The sequence below is a fragment of the Humulus lupulus genome, chromosome 7, assembly GCF_963169125.1.
Source record: "Humulus lupulus chromosome 7, drHumLupu1.1, whole genome shotgun sequence".
NCBI lineage: Eukaryota > Viridiplantae > Streptophyta > Magnoliopsida > Rosales > Cannabaceae > Humulus > Humulus lupulus.
This window is the reverse complement of record NC_084799.1, coordinates 208,853,383-208,875,840: the sequence shown is the minus strand read 5'-3', so window position 1 is coordinate 208,875,840 and position 22,458 is coordinate 208,853,383. Positions and strand designations below refer to the sequence as shown.

The following is a 22,458-nucleotide window of genomic DNA, read 5'->3' as shown; positions in this document are numbered from 1 at the left end:
TTGAAACCTGCAATTAAATCTCAAATTTTCACTGAACAATTCCAAAAATAATATGATACAACTCATTATTACAGGTAGACCAATCTTTACCTTATTGTAACTTTGTCGGCGAGCCAAGCAATAACAATTCCAACACTTTCTTTGATACTAGCTATCCATAAAAAAATGCAATAAGAAAACCAAACTCATATATTATCTTCTTAAACAATAAGCATAACAACAAGTTGCTATTTAAAAAATAATAATCTACAGCGTAAAAGCTATTTTTCGATAAATCCTAAATTTTGAAACCTGCAATTAAATCTCAGATATTTCGAGAACAGTTCCAAAAATAAATGACACAACTCATTATAATATGTAAGATCAATTTTTACCTAATTATGACTTCGTCGGTTGGCCAAACATAACATTTCCAACACTTTCTTCAATACAAGTTATCCCTGAAGTAGGCTTCCACAAAAATGCACTAAGCTCTCTTAAAAAATCAACACCAACCTTCATGGAAAATGGTCTAATAAGGGCATCAAGAACTAAATATTTTGGATCATTTGAAATGAAATATCCATAAGAAACAATATTCCCATAACCATTCCAATCCAAAAGCTTGCATCTTTGGCCTTGAGTTCCAACACTCTCATTCTAAAATCACCATCCAGCCACAAAAATTCTAAATGACCGAAATATTATGAAAATTTAGAAGTAATTAATTATCTTGAAAATTTATAAACAAATGATAATATTGGAATCTTACTAAAGTAGGACTATCTGCATTGGAGAAATGATTGCTAGAAATCCATGAGAGTGATTGGAGAAATGGAAAACACAAATTGGGGATGAGAAATGGGAGAGAGAGAGAGAGAAAGAGTGAAAGAGTTCTATTGTGTATCTTTTGACTTTTTTTTTTATTATCAAACCTTATGACTAAATAACTAATAAAATGTTTATTTTTTTAATATAATTTGGTATCGTTTTTTAAAACGTGTTATTATCTAATTTAATTAAATAATAAAATTGTTGTAGTAGTGATGATTGCTGTTAAGAGCTATACAAGCTTATATACTACCAAACAACTCACTATATCTTGGTTATGATTACACAACTCATCATCATGTCCACTCTTATTACATCGAATAAAATATTATTACACACGAAAAAACTACATGATTACTTTCACAAAGATATTTTATTTCATAATAACAATACAAAAGTAGAAAAACATAACCAATTTTAATAAAAGAAAGTATAGTGATTTATCAAGTGAGTTGATGGAGCTTAAACAAATTAATTATAATTATTATTTAGTTTTTAATAATAAGTCGATACATGGTTTGAGTAGGGCTTGGGAGCGTTGTGCAAGTTGCATGTATTCTTTGTATGAAACCCCTGAATAAGTAGGGGTTTGACCATGTGCTTCTAAGAGCTCCGGTATTGGGTCAATCTTTGTGTTCATCCCTGGTCCATGCACAGACACTATTGATATTCTAGTGCTTTTGTTATTCACCACTGCTCTATGATTCACACTCTTGTACAACCCATTGCTTAGGATCTGCCACATCAACAACATATATATATATTATACATACATACATATACTTATACCATCATCTACTATATACATAAATTTTAAATAGGTAGTCGAAATTCAGTTAAAGGTCATTTTGCAAATAATTATCAAAACTAAAGAAAAGTACAAAATGACTAAAAATTAATCATTTTACTAATTATCGCTATTGTGGACATTATAAACAAAAATAAGGATGTAGGTACCTGGATTTGATCACCAATGTCAACAATCATGGTATTGGGCATGGCTTTCCAATTGACCCATTTTCCTTTATGTAGGATTTGAAGACCACCAACGTCGTTTTGCATAAGAATATTCATAAGGGCTAGATCTGTGTGAGGTGGGAGTCCAATTACTCTCTCTGGGTCTGGACAAGGTGGATACTGGTTTGATGTCAAGAATTGAAATCCTTCATCCAAATTGGTAGCCTTTTTTAAGCAATTAGGTTCCAACCCTAATGTCTCAGATATTGCTCTTATCAACACCGTTGCTAGTTCTCTTGTTTTTCGACTATACTTTTCTGCTACTTCTCTGAAAATCACCAATTAGTTTTGAGATAGGATCTTAATAATGGACCGTTTAAGAAAAAAAGCAAAACAATTTTGATTATAAACAAGATCGATTCTCGAGTGAATAGTACCTAAATCCAGATGGTTTGTAAGGTGAATGAAATTGAGGGTGAGCAATGAACCTAAGAAAATTCCTCCAAAAGAGGAGTTTCTTGCCCTCTATATTGCAATTAATATTGGTTCCGTAACATATTGGCTGCATCACATCCCTAGCGTCTTGGAACTCATTCTTATCCTCTTCTGTCATATTGAAAAAATCCTCAAATGATTCCACCATTTTATTCATCAAACTTTCCGAAACACCATGGTTGATCACCTAGTCATCAATAAAGAGTCCACTAATATATTTATGTATACATATTATAATAGTAATAAGAGAAATGATGTGGCACACATTTTTTATATTAAAATACTACACACATTTATGTAGCAATTTTTAATGATAACTTGAAGAAAAATAGAGTAATGATATGTGCCATACCTTTTACACAAAAATATTTCGCACATATATGTGGTAATTATAATGATTTTTAACTTAGTAAGATCTATTTTTAATTAATGTGATTAGTTAAAAAAAATTCACATTAATTAAAAAAATTCAGCACATATCATTACTCAATGAATATAAGTGGATAATAATAATATTAATTGTATGTGCATATATACATACATACATATATACACACACTAGATCTTATACCATCATATACAATTATTTCGGTTATAAATTATCCATGTGTCAAAAATATAGACATTTTTACCTTACTAATAGGGGTAAAAATTGTGCTACCATTATAAAACTCTCCTATATATATATATGATGACAATTATGTATCAAATCACATGTATATGGCAGATATGTGTAAAAGAGATATAAAAGACCTCCCCTATGATGCTTGTCAAGCTTATGCTGCTGACTTGCCTATTCCTTGTTGATTTGTTAATTTGAATGAAGATTACCCTTCCAAAAAAATTATAATAATATAATATACATATGATTTTTTATATTTTATTTATCAACTAAACGTAGAATACAAGTTCATAATTTTATTGTAAATTAAGTTTCTACAAATAAATAACTCAATCAAATTGAACATTTATCTAGATAACATATCAAACTCTTGTTAGATGGTATATGAGACGCATTATATAAAAAGTGAAATCAAAGTAGAACAGTTAACTGTTGAGACGCATTATATGAAAATATTTTCATATTTTAAATTTTTTGAAAATATTGAACACAATTTAATTATAGAATCCATATCTTATTTAAAAATTAGACGTAAATATATAGGGTAGAGGAGTATTTAATTACCACGAAGAAACCCCAGTGCTGACAGGCGTTGCGGAGGTGAGAGAGCATTTTGGAGCGTTGATGAAGATCGGGAGAGGTGAGAAGGGAGATATCAACGGTTGGGATTGAATATTCAGAATTGTCAGAATCAACTTCTACTACTTCTTCATCGCTCGGTTTCACGGCGGACGCGTATTTCGATGCTTCCACGGCAGTTGCAGCCATATCTACAGAGCGAGCGAGAGAGTTGAGAGTTCTAAGGAGAGATCGAAGAGGAAGATGCTTTAGTATTATGCTTTGTTTGTTTTAATATCTATGCCACTTGATATTATTATTTTGTTATGTTTAAAATATTAGACTGCATTATACTAGGGCATGTGCTTGGTCTGTCAAAAGTTGTGAAATTACAAGCCACTAGACATTATATCGCATAACTAATAAGGCTTCTGTGAATGTCATCCATCTTTTTTTGTCTTTTCTATAATCTAATTTTGTCTTTTTTAAACATAGTTTATTATATTTTTTTCTGATCATTTGACATCTAAACGGATCCATGATACGTTCACATACCAATTATGTTAATGTTAAGAAATGATGCGTTCATTTCTTCCAATTGTCAACTTTGTACGTCTTGGTCTACTTTCCAATTATGATATTGGGTCAAATTTGTACTAAATTGACTGTTCTCAAAAAAAAAATACTAAACTCTGACCCTTTTAAAAAAAATATACTGAACTCTGAGTCTGACATTGAACCAAGGATCGTGGGCATACTTTAAAGATGGAATAAAAATCAGCTACAATCAACCTTACAGTACAATTTAGCATGTACCGAGAACAATGTAGCATGTACCAACATTGGTACAATTTTTTATAGTACATTATTTATTAATTTAAATTAAAATAGATTATAATTATAGTATTAACACTAAAATTAAAACTAAAACCAAAACAATAGATTAAAATAAAAATAGTTATACTGGATATTTAATAAAAGCTCAAGAGTACGTTTGTCCCATCAAAATAAAAAAGTTATCTTAAGAATGGATATATAATAGTTTATGAAATCGAAATATATATATATTTATTATTCTAAGGAAATTGAGATTTCAAGTAGTTGCAAAATATTTTAGCTATACCCTACTCTATACTCATCTAAATCTGATTTTGCTCGTTCTGTTAGCATTATTTTAAAGGGTAGGTAACCATTTAGTACTATGTGTTTTTGCAAAGTATTATTTTGGTACTTTCTGTTTTCAATAATTACTTAATTATTACATATAACTGATAACAGTTTGATCATATTAACAAAATTTTATTTATTAAATTTGAGTCTAGGGTATCAAATATGTATAATTTTAAAATACAGAATACCATATGAGCATTATTGAAAACAGAGGGTAGCAAAATGATATTTTGCAAAAACATAGGTTACCAAATGAGTAAATTCCCTATTTTAAATGAATTATATTGTCCAAAGCATGCCTAAGATACAACCTTATCTGTTCAAATACACAAACAATATAATTCTTTAAAACATGATACATAAAACTTGTATGTACAGACAAGCAAGAAATTGGACAACTAAGTTATTAATTAATGAAGCCCAAATTGATGCTTTTATTCCTCATATTAAAACATTATTATTACAAATATGATATAGTAGGAAGATGATAAAAAGGGAAGCATATTATTGAAAATAGCATACAGTGGTACTGGGGGCATCAACAGATTTATTAGTAGCATAGCAGCTTTTTGTTGTAAGCTTTATTATAATTAGGCCATGGCTGTGGCTGTGGCTACATTCAGCAACAGTTTCATGTCGTCTTTCACTTCTGCAACCGTGGACACCTTGCGTTGACTATAGTCTTCATTTTGCAATGTAATTGTTTCTGGAAATTTTCCATCTTTTGATTTCTGGATTGCTATGGAAAGTGCGCTCCAATTACTCTCAAAGCTGATAATATCACCTTTTGGGGGAAACTCTGATTGAAAGCCATGGAATTCCAGTTTCTGCTGAATATATTTGAACCTTGCAGCCTCTGAAACCATTTGGATAACAATTAGAAGACTCCTACGAAGATCTTCGGTAGGCTTGTTGCTATCAAAACTTTTGAACTTTTCAAGGGATTCGTTTAATGGCTTGAATCCCAAGTTAGTTTTCTCTCTTAGTTCCGTTCCCAAGCTATTATAATTAGTTGAGAGCTCAACATCAGTCCTTTTTTTCTTAGGACATTGAGGGAAAAGTAAAGCTTTGGAATTGGGAGGAGTTTCTTTGAAGAAGTAGCAACGCTTTTCTGAGCCATCTACTTGATAGGCCACCACATATGCGTTGAGAGTAAGTACTGCAAATGTGATGGAGACACTTGTATTGTGAAGATTCACGTACACAAGCTGTTTGTCTCCGACCGCAGCGGATTTTGTTCGCAACACTGGAATGTCGTGGCTCTCGGTTCCACTACGCAATTCTGCTCGTAGAGCTTGGATGAACCTCTGGTATGATGACACAGTCAAATCTATTTCAGTGTTCATGCTCACAGTGTTGTAGCTTACTGATTCCATTTTCAATCTCACAGTGAGAGATGGCTGAGATGGTCGAGGAGATCGATCTAGAGAAAGTAAGAAAAGGGAAGAAAGAAGGGGTGAAGGGAATTAGGGGTCTGCGTTTGCTATTTAATGTAAATTAATTTGCTAAGAAACCTCTCAATTTTCGTATTCTTTGCAAACCGACCCCCACATATTCCTCAAATGTAAATTTGAGTACTAGGCATATAATACTAATTCATATATATGAGAGAATACGCCATGAACATAGTAGGTAGTAGGTGTACATAAGTATATTGATCATTAATATTGTTTAAAGTTAAACAACTTATTATTATTTATAGGGTAGGTAACCATTTGATATCCTATGTTTTTGCAAAGTAGTATCTTGGTACCATGTATTTACAAGTAATGCTTATTTGGTACCCTATATTTTGAAATCGTACATATTTGGTACCTGCATTCTAAAATCATACATATTTGATACCCTGTATATTTTAAAATCGTACATATTTTATACCCTGTATTTTAAAATCATATCCTGTATCATTCAACAAGAGTTAGGTATGTGTTTGGGTGAGTACATGCACGAGTGGTGGGGACCAGGTGGATGAAATTGGGTATCAAAAGATGGATATAAACTAGTATTCGAAATAAGCTTTGTTAGGAAGCAATCGAAAAATGATCAGTCACCTAGTGGAGTAAGTAAACCACTGTAATAAAAGCAAGGAGTATATTGCATGCTAATCGGCATATGTTTCATATGTGATTTTTTACCATATAATAAATTCCATTAGTCATTTCGGAATACTGATCATAAGGAAAAGCAAGTGAAGTCAGATCAATAATGGGAATCTTTATGAGTGACTAGAGATGCCTCTTTATTTGTAATTTTTGTTTTGAATGTGTAACATCAATTCTCAATCGAATAATCTACTACTTTATATTAAAGGTATATATATAGTGGGGAAGGGAATCAATTCAATTAAGCTATCTCTAATTCTTCCTAGTATAAAGATAGATTCCCCTACCCTTATCAACAAGATAGTATATGCATGCAAACATACTACAATATATTTTATCGATAGCACTCTCATTTCCTCAATAAATTTACTCATGCTAGTCTAACTCTGCTATGTATAGTTGAGTTTTATACTACGTGTCACGACCCGAGCTTTAGGCCGTGGCAAATTTGTAATATCCATATCTTGAGTGGTCAAAGGTCAAACTTTAACCCTTGTTGGAAAATAGTCTTTATAAATGATCATTTAATTTATAATAAATCGTACTATGATTATAAGTTAAAATAATGAAATAACTCCTATAATTATATATAAATATATTAGTGATAAAAGTATGATCATTTATCATTATACATAAAACAATAATATCTCCACAGATATGTAATCACCAAATAATTAAATTTATATAAGTATATATTGATCATTAATATTGTTTAAAGTTAAACAACTTATTATTATTTATAGGTAGGTAACTATTTTGTACTCTGTGTTTTTGCAAAGTATCATCTTGGTACCTTGTATTTACAAATAATGCTCATTTAGTAGCATGTATTTTGAAATCGTACATATTTGGTACCCTACATTCTAAAATCATACATATTTGATACCCTGTATTTTAAAATCGTACATATTTTGTACTCTAAACTCAAATTTAATTAATAAAATTTTATCAATTTAATCAAAATACTATCAATCATACGAGCTATAAATTATATATAACTACTGACAGTTTGGTCATATTAACAAAATTTTATCAATTAGGATACCAAATATCTATGTTTTCAAAATACGGGGTACCATATGAGCATTATTGAAAACAGATGGTACCAAAATGATACTTTGCAAAAATAATAGATCAATTTAATATGTGAACTTGAATCTGTTAGTGGTGTTAGAGCACTAAATTAAGCAATAGATCAATTTAATTAATAATAACTCACTATTAAATTAAAATTTCGATAAGTAATTGTAATTCATGTTTTCCCCGCACTACAAGAAAAAATGCTTTTGATAATACCGAAAATGTGTTATCAAAACACACCATAATACTTTTTGATGTGTTAAGGCCAACTATGTTATCGTAGGTCAGGGTACTTTACATAACATTTTATCGTTGTTATACAGATGTGTTATTATACTGTCAACGATAACACAATTTCTGTGTTATTTTAATAAATAGATAAGTGTTTAATTATGTTATTTATAGTCGATTATATAACACATTTCAAAACTTATAAATTTGTGTTATACTACACTTTAGTATAACACATTTTTTGTGTTATACTATAGTTTAGTATAACACATTTTTTGTATTATACTACACTTTAGTATAACAGATTATTTGTGTTATACTACACTTTAGTATAACACGTGTTATATTAGCTTAGAGAAACATAATCTTTTTTACTTACACAAAACTAGGAAATCAAATATGAAAGTTGAAGCCAAATAAGGTAACATAAATATATTTTTATTAATTACTCAAATGTAATTACAATATTTAGGCTACTAGTCTAGGCTTAAGAAATCATATTACAACATGGTGGGTTGAATTAAACATTGAGTGCAAAACAGAGACAATATCAGTCTTCTTTGTGAAATTCTTTTTTATGCCAAGCAATCCTTTGAGCTGCTGAAGGGCAATTGTAATGGCAGCTCCTCCCATGAAACCCAACAATGGCAGCATGAGATAGAAACTCAATCAAGAACCCCAATCTGAAAAAGGATCCAGCCATTTTAGAGAAATATATAAAACATATAGAGTGCAGTTTTTTTTTTAATTGTCTTAAAACATAAGTATTGTTGTATAAAACTTATTCTTAACTTCATAAAGTTTCAAACTAAAATGAGCAACTCAACTATGAATCCAATCTCATAATCATGTAAGAACTTAAAGAAATTATTTTTTCAACATATTAGATTAAGTTTGGACATATGCATCAAGAAATTGATCATATAGATATGAAGACAGGATAAGATAACATGAAAATAAAACTGGCAAGGAACATCCAATAACAAATTAATATTTCCTGCATAATAATACACTGAACACCCAATAAGACAGCAATATTAAGGTTCATGAAATTGGTTATTGGACTAGAGAAATTATCAAATAAAAGATACTATGGGAACTGCAATAAAAAAGGAAACAAACAAATGTCCTCAACAGGGTGAAGAAAAAACCAGGATGAACAAAAAAATTCATGTGATCTTTAAAAAAGAAACAATCACAATAATAACACAACAGAAGCAAAGCACCGAATACTACCCAAATCCAGTCAAAATAACTCTACAATCACAAATATCACAAGATTGAAGAGAAAGCATCCTTCCTGCATATTTACCAAAATGGTATCAATATAAGCAATGCACAACTAAAGTAACAAAATAAGTACAAATTTCAGATGGCATAAAGTGACGAATAAAATAGATGTATATAAATAGATTCAACAAGGGGAAAGAAGGAGTAATTTAGCAGCATTGGACTGTGCTTAAATTTATATATAGGATATGTAGAATGTGGTTTCACAAATTCTCAATCTCATGCTTCTTTGGCCTAACCACATCATATATCTGAAACAATTGTTGCTTTAGGCCTTTTCCAAAATATGAAAGGCAATATTTGAACAACTATTAGTAAGCTGGAAAAACAAGCAAAAATGTGTTAAACTAAAAACAGTCACTATTCCTAGGCCAATCATAACAAAACACTCAACATGCTATCAAAATTTAATGATCCAACTGTATCTTCAAAACCATTGATGTAACATACCTAACTTAGATCCTTAGAAAGATAAACATGAATTTGTTGTTTCTTTTTAGCTAGTTGAATCTCAACATATGGCTGCATTTTATTTTCGAGGGGTTTCATAATATTTAGATCCAGAAGGAAAAAAAATATACTAGTTCCAATCAGTTGATCATGTTTCAACTAGTGAAAAACTGATGTTATACTATGACTAACCTGCCCTGCTCCCTCAGCAACACAGACCACTGCTGATCCTTTTGTCTCAATGAGGTATTTCAGATGCCGCAAAACACCATAAGGACCATGTAAATGGAAAGGTACCTTAAATGTATAAAACCAGTATCAGTACAGAATCTAAAAAATAACTAACCAATTAGTAAGTCGCACAAATACCTCTGGTATCAAGCATATATCGAATTGTCCACTAGCCAAGGATGCATGCAAAGCAATAAATCCACTGCTACGACCCATCAACTTTACAATTCCTATACCATGGTATGCACTATGTGCCTGTAATAAGGATTGAGAAGTTAACAAAGACTGTTTTTCCCACTAAATTCTTTAACAATGATATTATAATGCATGAAACTTAAGCAATCAAAATGAAATCGAACAAATCACAAAATATAATGAAAATTTGTACCTCGATGTAAGCTGAATTAATGGCTCGTTGTGCTTCCTCAACAGCAGTGTCAAACCCAAAAGTTTTGTCCATCAGCAAAATATCATTGTCTATAGTTTTGGGGACCCCAACAACAGCTACCTTTACCCCTCTTCTACAGCACTGAAATGAAAATAGGAAAAGTAGGACATGAGACCTAAATAGAAATGGCAGGCAAGGTCGAGGCAAGATAAAGGGAAAGAGCTTACAAATGCAGCAATTAAGTAAAAGTAGTTAAACATATCCAATAAGATGATTCTAGTGGCACGGTCATCTATATGGCAGTAAAGTGCTTTCTAATTTATACGAAAACATGAACATATACACATGGTGATGAATCCTAAACTAAAAGCAGGATGAATTCAAGTCATCAGGAATGCATCAACTTTTAATTCTTGAGACAGCACTTTACATCTACAAATTTTAAACAACTTGTACCAAAGCAATTTATATCCCAAAAGATTTCTGCTTTAAGTAATCTGTTCAAAAGTGACCTTAGTTAAGAATGCATGCCAGATTATGAGATAAGAAACACAGGAATGTAAACAGATACACGCATAACTACCTCTTTGTGAATTACATTTGCCCCAGCATGAGTTCCGTTCCCACCCAGCACAAAAAGCATGTTGATTCCTCTTTCCTGATATCAAATTAATAAATGTTTTCAGGTCAGGAATCATAGGTTCGCAAAATGATTAACTCTAAAGAAACTGAAACAACAAACCTCCATGCTGTCCACAATTTCACTTATGCCTGGTCCTCCACGTGAAACTCCTAACAAGCTTCCACTGGATAGGTGAACGTTTTGGACCACTTTTCGGGTTAGCTGATAATCACAATCCAACAACAAAAAACAAAGTAGAAAACTTAAGAATCAAAAAACCAAAAGGGGTTTGGGAAATTTTGAGAGATGAGAAAGTAAAGTGAAACATATATATATATATATTTAGAGAGAGAGAGAGAGGGAGGGAGGGAGACGAAGATGGGGGTTGAATCGGGTGATGGTCTAGGTTTGGTGGTGAGGACGTGTTTGGGAGGGCAGGATCTCTTAAACGTTGGCTGTAGAGAGGACCTCATCAACCTCCTTGTCGCACACCCAAATGTTGAAGAAAGACGAGAAAGACGTTGGCTATAGAAAGATGAGAGAGAGAGTGAGGAGTTCGGATGTAGTACCAAGCCGAAGAAATGGGGAAAATAAATGGGTCTCATAAATGTTGAAGGAAAGGATGGGTCTCAGAAATGTTGAAGGAGAGGAAATGGGTATGTCGAAGGAGAGGAAAGGTTGAAGGAGAGCTTTGAAATATTGAAGGAATTGGGTCTCTCTCGGATCTCACAAATTTTCAGGTCACAAATGAAAAAAAATGCTAAGGGCGCGGGATGGTATATTATTACCGCCCTTTTTTCATAAAGTGGCCCTGTACTCTAGCATAATACTTTTTTATTAGTATTATATTTATGTGTTATGGAAATGGGTATTTGATGTAGTGCCGGGACACGTGGCATGACATAATGAGTCCATGGGCTCCCTCAAAGAGATAGAGGCCCATCCCGAGCCCAATGAACAAGGAAGAAGAATGACGTGATAGCCCGATCATCAATGAGCCCAACAACATTCGATATGGGGGCGACCATAACCAGGGAACCAGGACCAAGATGCAAGTCCGACTCATATTCCCGGTCCCGACCTACCCATAACCCCCAGGATGCTAATAGTGGTAGCAGGCTCACTAGTCTGGGAATAGGCCTTGTCAAGAATGAACCCAAGTCATGGTGAAGATTTTGTAAAATTAACTTTTAAAAAAATAATTTAATCATATTAAATTTTGCGGTATGATTGTATACTACATAAAATAATATGATAAAGGCCCAACAAATAGCATTTTATAGAAATAAAATATCACAAGGCCCACAACCCTGCAGTTGGCGCCAACCACGATCCAAATGGATTGTGGCCCATGCATCGACTTAATGTAATTAGGGCTAGGTATTCTTTTGATTATTATATTAATAAAATATAACATAACGAGAAATAGATATCAGATGCATTTTCACGTTATTTGCCAAGAGAGAAAAATAGATAACTTTCTTTGAATTGTGAAAAAAACCACTTTCATGTGTTGAGATTCAAAACTGTATTCTTCAACATCCTACCATACCAAATAGCATAGACATTCATCTTTCTTCTTCTTTGTGTGAAAGTCATAGTATGAAAGATAATTAGTTAGGAGGCTAAAAATATATGATTTGCGATAAGGCATATATTGATCACATGCGTGTACATATATTGATCAAATGATTAATCAATTTTATTTTTATTTCTTAAAGAAAAAAATGGTTAGACGTGAATGCACATTTGTGCAACTGATCTATATTGATCAATTAAAGTTATGCGTTAGTTGCACAATCTACAACAAGAAGGTTAGTTTTCAACATATATTAATACTTAAAGTCAAACATTTTATTAATAAAAATAATATTTGCTTAATTAAACTAACCATAAGCCATCACTAGGCATTTGGCATAAGTCATCACTATAAAAATGTATGTATGTGCGTGAAATAAATGTCACCTCTTTGCATTATTCCAAGAACGTGCTCAACTAATAAACTATATATATTAATTTTAATAAGACAATAATTCATTTATGAAAATTATTTTTTGTATTTTGAACTATTTTATAAATTATCTTTAAAACATTATAATTGACTTGTCCTATTGATAGAAGACTTGGTGAGATTCTCTTCCCACATGATGATGATGACTTATAAAGAACTTCCAAAGTTTCGGTATAATTATATATGAGAGAATACGCCATGAACATAGTAGGTGTACATAAGTATATTGATCATTAATATTGTTTAAAGTTAAACAACTTATTATTATTTATAAGCAAAATATTGACTATATTATTTGTTCACAAGGGCCAGAGACGACTATATTATTATTTAGTAAATAAAGACCTATATATTATCTTATTATTAGTAAATAAAGACCTGTATTATCTTATTTAGTATATTATCTTATTAGTAAGTAAAGACTTGTTATATTAAACCAATAAAAATGGTGAAAATACAACACCCTTCTACACCAAATCATATAAATATATATATATACACCTGTTATACTCTTTTTTGCAATTATAAAGGATGATGAAAAGAACTAATTGCATTTTTGTTCTCATAAAAGACAAAGCAAACTACCAAGCGCTAACAAAAGGAGTCTGGTCGCCTAAGACATATTCTTTTCAACTCCAATTCATTTAAGAAGGTTGTAGTTCCCTAATAGAGACATGTGTTTTTGTCTATTGGCTATTTTATGCATGTTTGGTCAACACACATGACGGATGACAGAGTCTTCATTTATCAAAATACAATTATATTTGTGTTATTAAAATGTTGTAATGTATATTTTATAGGCCATACCCAATAGCTTAGGCCCGGGCTCTGTTCTTGTATGAACAATCTTTATATAATGTAAAAGCGAAGAAGGACCGTAGAACAACCAGCAACGTAAGTTCGCTTGAAACTATAGTTCTTCAAGCTTAAATATCAATAAAAGTGACTAATAGTGGATGTAGGTCACCTTTTTGGGATCAAACCACTATAAAATATGGTGTTATTTAATTATAATATTCCTATTCTTGAATCCATGCTCTTATGTTCTCAAGTTGACGAAAAATTGGGTCAACAGTTTGGTGCTTTCATTAAGATAACAGATTCAAGAGGAAGAATTTTAACTTGATGAAGTCTACAAATAAAGACTTTGATGAAATCATTTCTAGCAAACCCCCAACATCGTCAAGGGCTTGATCATTCCACTTGTTCGATTTAACCTAGGCCATCTGCAGTACAATTGCAAATTGTAAACAAACACCATATCCGTCAAAGACAAATAGCATATCTATGTGAAAAATAAGTTCACATGGATCACGACAATTCAAGAAAAGATCCACCTATGGCAGCGACTTGTTGAAGAAGTAAACAATGATTAATCGATTATTTGGAGCCATTCGAGCCATCAAAATTCTTCTTCGAGCTGACCCATATGATTCATTAGAGCTTATCACCTTTCTACATGAGTTATTCGAGTAGTATTTGGTACCCATACCCCAGCTAGTCATTACTCTGAACGAGTTCGAGCCATAAAGGGAGTTCATCTCCGAACTAAACTGCATTTTGCAACCGAGTTGGGCACAAAAGTCATCTCCTAGATAGTAATGACTCGAGCTAAAAGAATAACATAGAAATCTATGGTCTATATCGTACTTGTGTAAAACAAGCAGACAAGCAATTTTGTGGTTTTCAAGTTGACATAAATGGCTAATTGAGATGACTTGGTTTTCGATATTATGCCCGCTCAATAAAGCTCATGTTACACGAACAAGAAGCGAAGATTAGGCTCAGGACCATTTGAAAGTCTTCATAAAACCTTGTTCGCACACACAAGGGACAATTTGAGTTAGGAAAAGATGGTTAGATCTGTTTGCTCAAGAGATTTGTTCGCTCGACTTAACCTTTACATTAAACGCTTTCACCCATGCATACAACTCGAATGATATTATGCTCAAACCATCTCGAGGTCAACTTTGGATGGTTGGACCAAAAACTTACAAACAAAACTCGAAAGATTATGCTTGAATCATTTCGAGGTCAACTTTGGATTGTTAGATTAAAAGCTTATGATTCCATCATTATATCACTGCAAAGCCTACTTTACTATTTTCGAACATAATTATCACTAAATCTAATATGCATGCACGAAGTAATTCTAACTCTATATACATAAATGTTGCGGTAATAATAAATAAAATTAAAAATTACTCAACTTCAATATTACTCTTGAAATCACCCCAAAGTCATCACCAAACTCGCCACTAAAACAACAACCCTAGTTAAAAGGTCAAACAAAAACAAATAAAAATTAGTACACAATTAATCAACTAGTTATACATATTTACCACTACAAAAAAGGAGACTTTTGCCGGCGCAAATTTGCGCCGGCAAAAACTATGGAGTTTTTGCCGACGCAATTTTGCGCCGGCAAAGAATTGCGTCGTATCTCCGTCGCTAATGTCACTTTTGCCGACGCAAATATAATGCGCCGGCAATGGACTTTTTTGGCGACGAAAAAATACGCCGGTGAAAATATAAATGCGCCGGTAAAAAAATCTGTCACGATATTGTGGAAAACACTTTTAGCGGCGCAATAATGCGCCGGCAATAGTTTAATTTTTTAGTGGCGCATTTTTGCGCCGGTAAAAGTGTATATGTGAAGGTAAGATTGAAACTCTTTGCCGACGTAATTTTGCGCCGGTAAAAGTATTTTTAAAATAATAATTTTTATTAAATTATTAATATTATTTTCAATATATTAATATTAATTAATAATTTTCAATTTTAATATATTAATAATTATTTAATTTTTTAGTAATATTATTTAATTAGAAATAAAAATAAAATTAAAATTTTATAAATAAATAAACAAAAAATTACAACTATTAATATTTATTGTCTCCACCAAACATTAAAATATAAAAGTAATTTAGTAAAATAAATGTCTCATAAATTAAATTTTAAATAAATAGAAAAAAAGTTCTACAAATGAGTATTGGCCGCCTCATCATTCCCGCCCCCATCAGCATCATCGTCCTCGTCCGAATCCTGGTCTGGTAAGTCAACAGTAAAACCAGGAGCCAATTGACCAACCTGCTTCAACAAAGCACTGAGCAGGAGATCTTGACGCCGTTGACGACTCTCAAGTTTAGTCGTATGCTTCTTTAGGTTCTGATTTTCTAGCATAATGTCCTGATTTTGCTGCAAAATGGTGTCCACTTCAGGTGGCAATTGCCCGGACATTTGAGAAGTTGACGAAGATGCTGCCCTCTTTGCGCCAATTGCCTTCAACCTAGGCAACCCCCCAAACCCTTTCTTATAACGCGAGCGGGGTCCAAGGACATCCGTGACAATATCCATATCAGGCGGGAAATGACCGTCGACATTATCGCCGACACAAGAAGCAGCAGATGATGCAGGGGCCGTACTCTGCGATGCTCGGCGTTCGGTCATCTCATTTTGCACAATAAAAAGCACGTATTTCGAATTCCAATATAACATTATTTGAAAACCTAACTTATAAATTTTTAATATAACAACATATAAAATATAACTTTATTATCTATCTGCCAACATCCTATCATTAATGACTGCAGACCAGTGACTGAAAAAGAATGTAATTAATTTTGTTCCCGTATCAGGGAGCAAGTGGGCTAAAGTAAATTTGGTCATGAAAATCCATATCTGAATCAAAATCATGAAGATGTTGTTGATATATACGGTAAGTGCAGTTAATTCCATTAATGAGGAATTTACGTCTCCAAACATATACATCAACTATATTTACATGTTTTTGATTCAGATATGGATTTTCATGACTAAATTTACTTTAGTCCACAAGCTCCCTGATACGGGGACAACATTAATTACATTCTTTTTTTATCTTAGTCCACAATCATTAATCATAAAAATATTGGCACATAGATTATAAAGATTTCATTGTTAAAAATTTAATTAATAATTAATAAATAATTACTAATTGACAACAACAATTAATAATTAATATTTATTAATTATTTACTAAACTTTTTTAAAGTTAAATGATCATAAATTAGTTAAGGTTATGCAACTTACATGTTTTGTCGCCGCTGCATCACTAATCCACTTATCCTTCTTCTTGTGCAGGTGCTCGAATGTGTCGATCATGCTCGGGAGCTGGCCAGTAGATGGGTCCATCTAAAAAAGCAAATTATTTAAACATTGTGACATTTATAATATTTTCGTAAATGTAAGGATATAAGTTATTATAATTTACGTGATCATAAACATGGGCAACGATGGATTTGGAACCGTGTCCTCCTGGTATGGTCATTTTAGCTCGAGCTTCTTTATTTTTCTTCGATATACGCTTCAAAAAGAAAACAGTACTCATTAATCTAAATTGTAATTTTATAATTAAAAATTAATGTAAAATGTACGGCATACCTGGTGAGAATCAGAAACCCAAAAATCACACAGAACTGCCCAATCAGAAGAAGTGATCGACACAAAAGGTTTTGACTTCGCTCTCTCATTGTCCACCTCTCCTCCAACATCTACCCAGTGTTTCTTCATCGTGTGGCGCCAATCAGTCAGATGTTTTTGCATTTGTCTTACCATGGCATCGTTGATTACTGGATTGTCTTCTGGATAAATGAATTTTTCCTAAAATCACAATTAAAATTGGAATTTGTTAAAATATTTTGAAGATAGACAAAATATTTAATAATGAGTTATTAAAGGTTTAAAGAATGCTTACAGATAGTCTCTTTCGAATAACTTCGATATCAGCTGGTTTTACTTGTTCCCAAGCTAGTGTAGTTGGGGGTACGGTGCTACGCAAATAACGAGCCATAGAATTGTTGAACCACTTGCCGTACTTTTGAATAGCTTTTCCAGTTTCTTTATCAAACTCTACTTTCAAATGAGTAACTTTTTTGATGGCCAGCTCCTTCTCGATATTGGCACCGTAATAAGCTCCCCTGCCTCTCTTGGAGCCACCACCTGTGTCATTACTTGTTTCGGCCATTCTACATTAAAATATTCATTAATTAACTAATTCAAATTATGTATGTCTATTGTTTTTTGTTATAAAATTAACATTTATTCATTATGGTATTTCCAAACCTACCCTATTCCGACCTAGTGGATCCCTTGGAGATAGTAAGAAGTCATGTACTTCTCCTCAGTTTTTTAAAATGTTTATCAAACATTTTAAAAAAATGAGGAGCAGTACATGAATACATTGTCTATCCCCAAGACATCCACTAGGTGCATCACTATTATTTTTTGTTATTGAATTAACATTTTATTACTTATTGTCTTTCCTAACCTACCCTATTCCGACCTAGTAGATCCCTTGGAGATAGTAAGCTGACATGTGCGACTACACACTTTTTCAAAATATTTCATCAAACATTTTGAAAAAATGAGTAGCAGTACATGAATACATTGTCTATCCCCAAGGCATCCACTAGGTGCATCACTATTATTTTTTGTTATTGAATTAACATTTTATTACTTATTGTCTTTCCCAACCTACCCTATTCCGACCTAATAGATTCCTTGGAGATAGTAAGCAGACATGTGCGACTACCCATTTTTTCAACATATTTCATCAAATATATTGAAAAAATGAGTACCAGTACATGAATACATTGACTATCCCCAAGGCATCCACTAGGTGCATCGCTATTATTTTTTGTTATTGAATTAACATTTTATTACTTATTGTCTTTCCCAACCTACCATATTCCGACCTAGTAGATCCCTTGGAGATAGTAAGCAGACATGTGCGACTACCCATTTTTTCAACATATTTCATCAAATATATTGAAAAAATGAGTACCAGTACATGAATACATTGTCTATCCCCAAGGCATCCACTAGGTGCATCACTATTATTTTTTGTTATTGAATTAACATTTTATTACTTATTGTCTTTCCCAACCTACCCTATTCCGACCTAATAGATCCCTTGGAGATAGTAAGCAGACATGTGCGACTACCCATTTTTTCAACATATTTCATCAAATATATTGAAAAAATGAGTACCAGTACATGAATACATTGACTATCCCCAAAGCATCCAATAGGTGCATGTGTACCTATATCTAATACTATCATTAATTAATGATAATAAATAAACTTTTCATTGAATTAAATAAAAAGTTACATACACTTGTTTAAATTACATATCACTGTCCTCGTCATCACTAACTACAACATCATTACGAACATCACTATCACTATCACTATCGACTAGAACATTATCGTCATCCTCATCGTCTTCATACTCGACCAACGTGTCGTCTTCAAATTCAACTTCATCATCGACAACAAATTCATCTGAACCTTCGCCAACCAAATCATCAACGTTGTGCACTTCAGTGGCATTGACATCAACCCGATCATACTGAAGATTATCAAAAATTGGAAGTTCTACCCACAACTGAAATGAAGAAGAATTAACTTCTTGCAATATTGGTATATCATTTGTGGTCTCAGTATCATCAACATCGGAATTTGTGAAATCCCATACATTCCTTGGAATGTATTCATTAACGAGCCTCCAATCATCCCCATTTTTCACATCTCGAAGATAATACACCAACTTCGCTTGAGATGCGAGAACGAAAGGATCATCTTTATAACATTCTTTTTTCACATATACGCTCGTAAAATTGGATTCCACTTTAATTCTACTTGTATTGAACCATCTACACTTGAATAGGACAACACTGTAACCCATCAAGTAGGACAATTCAATTACTTCTTCCAAAACTCCATAGTAGTTCACTCCTTCCTCACTTGGCACCATTACACCGCAATTTTGTGTTTTAAGCTTCATATCACGACCACGAGTCACAAATTTCACACCATTCACTATCATCCCTGGATATGAATACACGGTGCCGCTTGATTTGTTTGCGAGAGCATACAATTCATTATTCACTTCAGTAGGTGTTGACTCATGCAAACCGTTCACCTATCAACATTAACATTGAAAGTTAGTTTTGGATTGACTAATTGGGGTTTCAGAAAAGAATTGACTAATATACATACTCTTTCTTTGAACCACTGAGGAAAATCAGTTTTTTGTTGAACTTCAAGATTCAAGCCCCCCCGTCTTCTTAATTCATCCATATGCTCACTACAAATGAACAAAAAAACTATGATTTTGGCATTTACTCGGTATATAAACCAAACATCATTATTGAAAAAATACTAGAAAACACACCTAAGGTACTCCTTAATTTCGGCACAATTGTTCAAGATATACCACTCAGCCTTTTGCTTTAACTGCGGATTGAGGAGCATATTTGATTTCTTACCAAATGGACGACCAACAGCCTTATAAATAGAATATTCCCGATTTGGTTGGGATTCAACGCGATCGTCATTCCTCTCAGGTCGATTGAATCGAGTCTCAACCCCCCGCAGGTACATTGAGCAAAAGGTTAAAGCCTCGTTCACCACGTAAGCTTCTGCGATTGAACCTTCAGGACGTGCACGATTTCTTACATATTGTTTATAAACTCCCATCGAACGTTCAATGGGATACATCCACCTAAAGTGCACGGGACCGCCAAGAATTGCCTCTTTCGGAAGGTGCAAAACCAAATGCACCATAATATCGAAAAATGCTGGAGGAAATATCATTTCCAACTTGCATAAAATGGTGATAATGTCTGTCTCCATCTTCTCAAGGTCTTTCACATTCAAAGTCCGTGCACAAAGTTTTTTGAAAAAACCGCACAACTCAATAATTGGCTTCCGAACTTCTGGAACCAAAAACGACCTAAGTGCGGCGGGCAACAACTGCTGAAACAACACGTGGCAATCATGTGATTTCAACCCAGTTATCTTGCCATCATTGACATTGACATTCTTCGAAAGGTTTGCAGCAAAACCGTCCGGGAATTCAACTGACTTCACAAATTCACAGAAAACTCGACGCTCCGGGACACTGAGGGTGTAACTGGCGTGCGGTTTCTTCCACTTGTTTCCCTCTTTGCGGAGGTGGAGTTTTTCCCTAATTTTCATGTCTGCTAGATCAAGTCTTGCCTTGTCAGTGTCTTTAGATTTTACCTCTAAGTTCAACAAAGTTCCCAAGACACTGTCGCAAACATTCTTCTCAATGTGCATTACGTCCAAATTATGCCTCAACAATAACTCCTTCCAATAATCAAGCTCGAAAAATATGCTCTTCTTCGACCAATTAAGTTCAATCGGAGCCCTTTTGCGTTTCACACCACCAAATTCTTTGTGTTTCCCAGGATGTCTAATCAGCAAATTCTCTAATTGCTTCAAAACATCATCACCGGAGTAATGTTTCGGTGGTGGCCTGAGTTCCCTGTTACCGTCGAATAGTGCTCGTTTGCTCCTCCATTCATGATCCATATCAAGAAATCTCCTATGGCCAATGTATGCAATTTTACTTCTAATCCCTACAGAGGGAGTTTCTTCATTGCATGTGGGACACGCCTTGTACCCTTTTGTGCTCCACCCAGACATCATAGCATAAGCTGGGTAGTCGTTAATGGTCCACAAGACTGCTGCACGCATATTGAACAATGTACTATTGTATGCATCTCTTGTCTCGACACCATTCATCCATAACTCCTTCAACTCGTCAACCAAAGGTCTCATATAGACATCGATATCTTTTCCAGGTGAAGAAGGACCTGGAATAAGAATAGACAACATTAATGACTGTGGTTTCATGCACTTCCACGGCGGCAAGTTGTATGGGACAAGTATTACAGGCCACATGCTGTAAGAGTTGCTCATGTTCCCAAAAGGATTGAAACCATCTGTAGCCAACCCAAGCCTAACATTTCGAGGTTCGGCTGCGAAAGATGGGTACAACTCATCAAGGTGCTTCCACGCCTTACTGTCAGCGGGGTGCCTCATCACACCATCTTCCCTTGGCCTTTTAGAATAGTGCCATCTCATATCCTCTGCAGTATATCTGGAACTGTACAGCCTTTTCAATCTCGGCGTCAACGGAAAGTACCGCATGACCTTATGGGCCACTTTCTTCCCGTTCCCACGATTATCTTGCCAGCGACACTCACCACAAACCGGACAGAATTCCAAATTCGCATTCTCCTTCCAAAACAGTGCACAGTCATGCTTGCAAGCATCGATGGACTCATATCCCAATCCAATACTCCGCAACTTTGCCTTCGCCTCATAGTTAGACTTAGGTAAAATTGTTCCGTTAGGCATAGCGTCGACTAACAATTCCAGCAAACCATCAAAGTAATGATTGCTGCACTTGTTAATTACTTTGAGATGCATCAGCTTCACCAAGAAGTTCAACGCGGAATACTTTCGGCAACCCGGGTACAGTTCACTTGACATCTCCTTAAATAAATTGTCATACTTGTCGCGATGTTGAGGATCATCTTGGGGAGGATCATTATAGTTTCCATGGGGAACGTCATCTTCAGCGTAAAC

The 22,458-nt window shown here is 33.6% G+C and overlaps 3 protein-coding genes across 3 annotated transcripts; all 3 read right to left on the bottom strand.

Moving 5' to 3' along the window:
* Nucleotides 1-378: 378 nt before the first annotated feature.
* Nucleotides 379-3,652, bottom strand: LOC133792708 (2-oxoglutarate-dependent dioxygenase 19-like). The gene is made up of 5 exons (XM_062230611.1): nt 3,449-3,652; nt 2,205-2,449; nt 1,768-2,095; nt 1,382-1,546; nt 379-639 (listed from the first exon to the last, which is right to left on the bottom strand). Exons 1-5 carry the CDS (start codon nt 3,650-3,652, stop codon nt 379-381), a joined length of 1,203 nt encoding a protein of 400 aa, XP_062086595.1.
* Nucleotides 3,653-5,202: 1,550 nt separating this feature from the next.
* LOC133792707 (ribosome-inactivating protein gelonin-like) lies at nt 5,203-5,988 on the bottom strand. Its single transcript, XM_062230609.1, has one exon. It carries the CDS (start codon nt 5,986-5,988, stop codon nt 5,203-5,205), a length of 786 nt encoding a protein of 261 aa, XP_062086593.1.
* Nucleotides 5,989-9,860: 3,872 nt separating this feature from the next.
* On the bottom strand, nt 9,861-20,585 carry LOC133792706 (ATP-dependent 6-phosphofructokinase 5, chloroplastic-like). Its single transcript, XM_062230608.1, has 9 exons — nt 20,234-20,585; nt 20,059-20,146; nt 19,778-19,981; nt 14,253-14,302; nt 11,127-11,268; nt 10,968-11,042; nt 10,385-10,525; nt 10,135-10,251; nt 9,861-10,062 (listed from the first exon to the last, which is right to left on the bottom strand). Exons 1-9 carry the CDS (start codon nt 20,557-20,559, stop codon nt 9,925-9,927), a joined length of 1,281 nt encoding a protein of 426 aa, XP_062086592.1. The 5' UTR covers nt 20,560-20,585; the 3' UTR covers nt 9,861-9,924.
* Nucleotides 20,586-22,458: the final 1,873 nt, after the last annotated feature.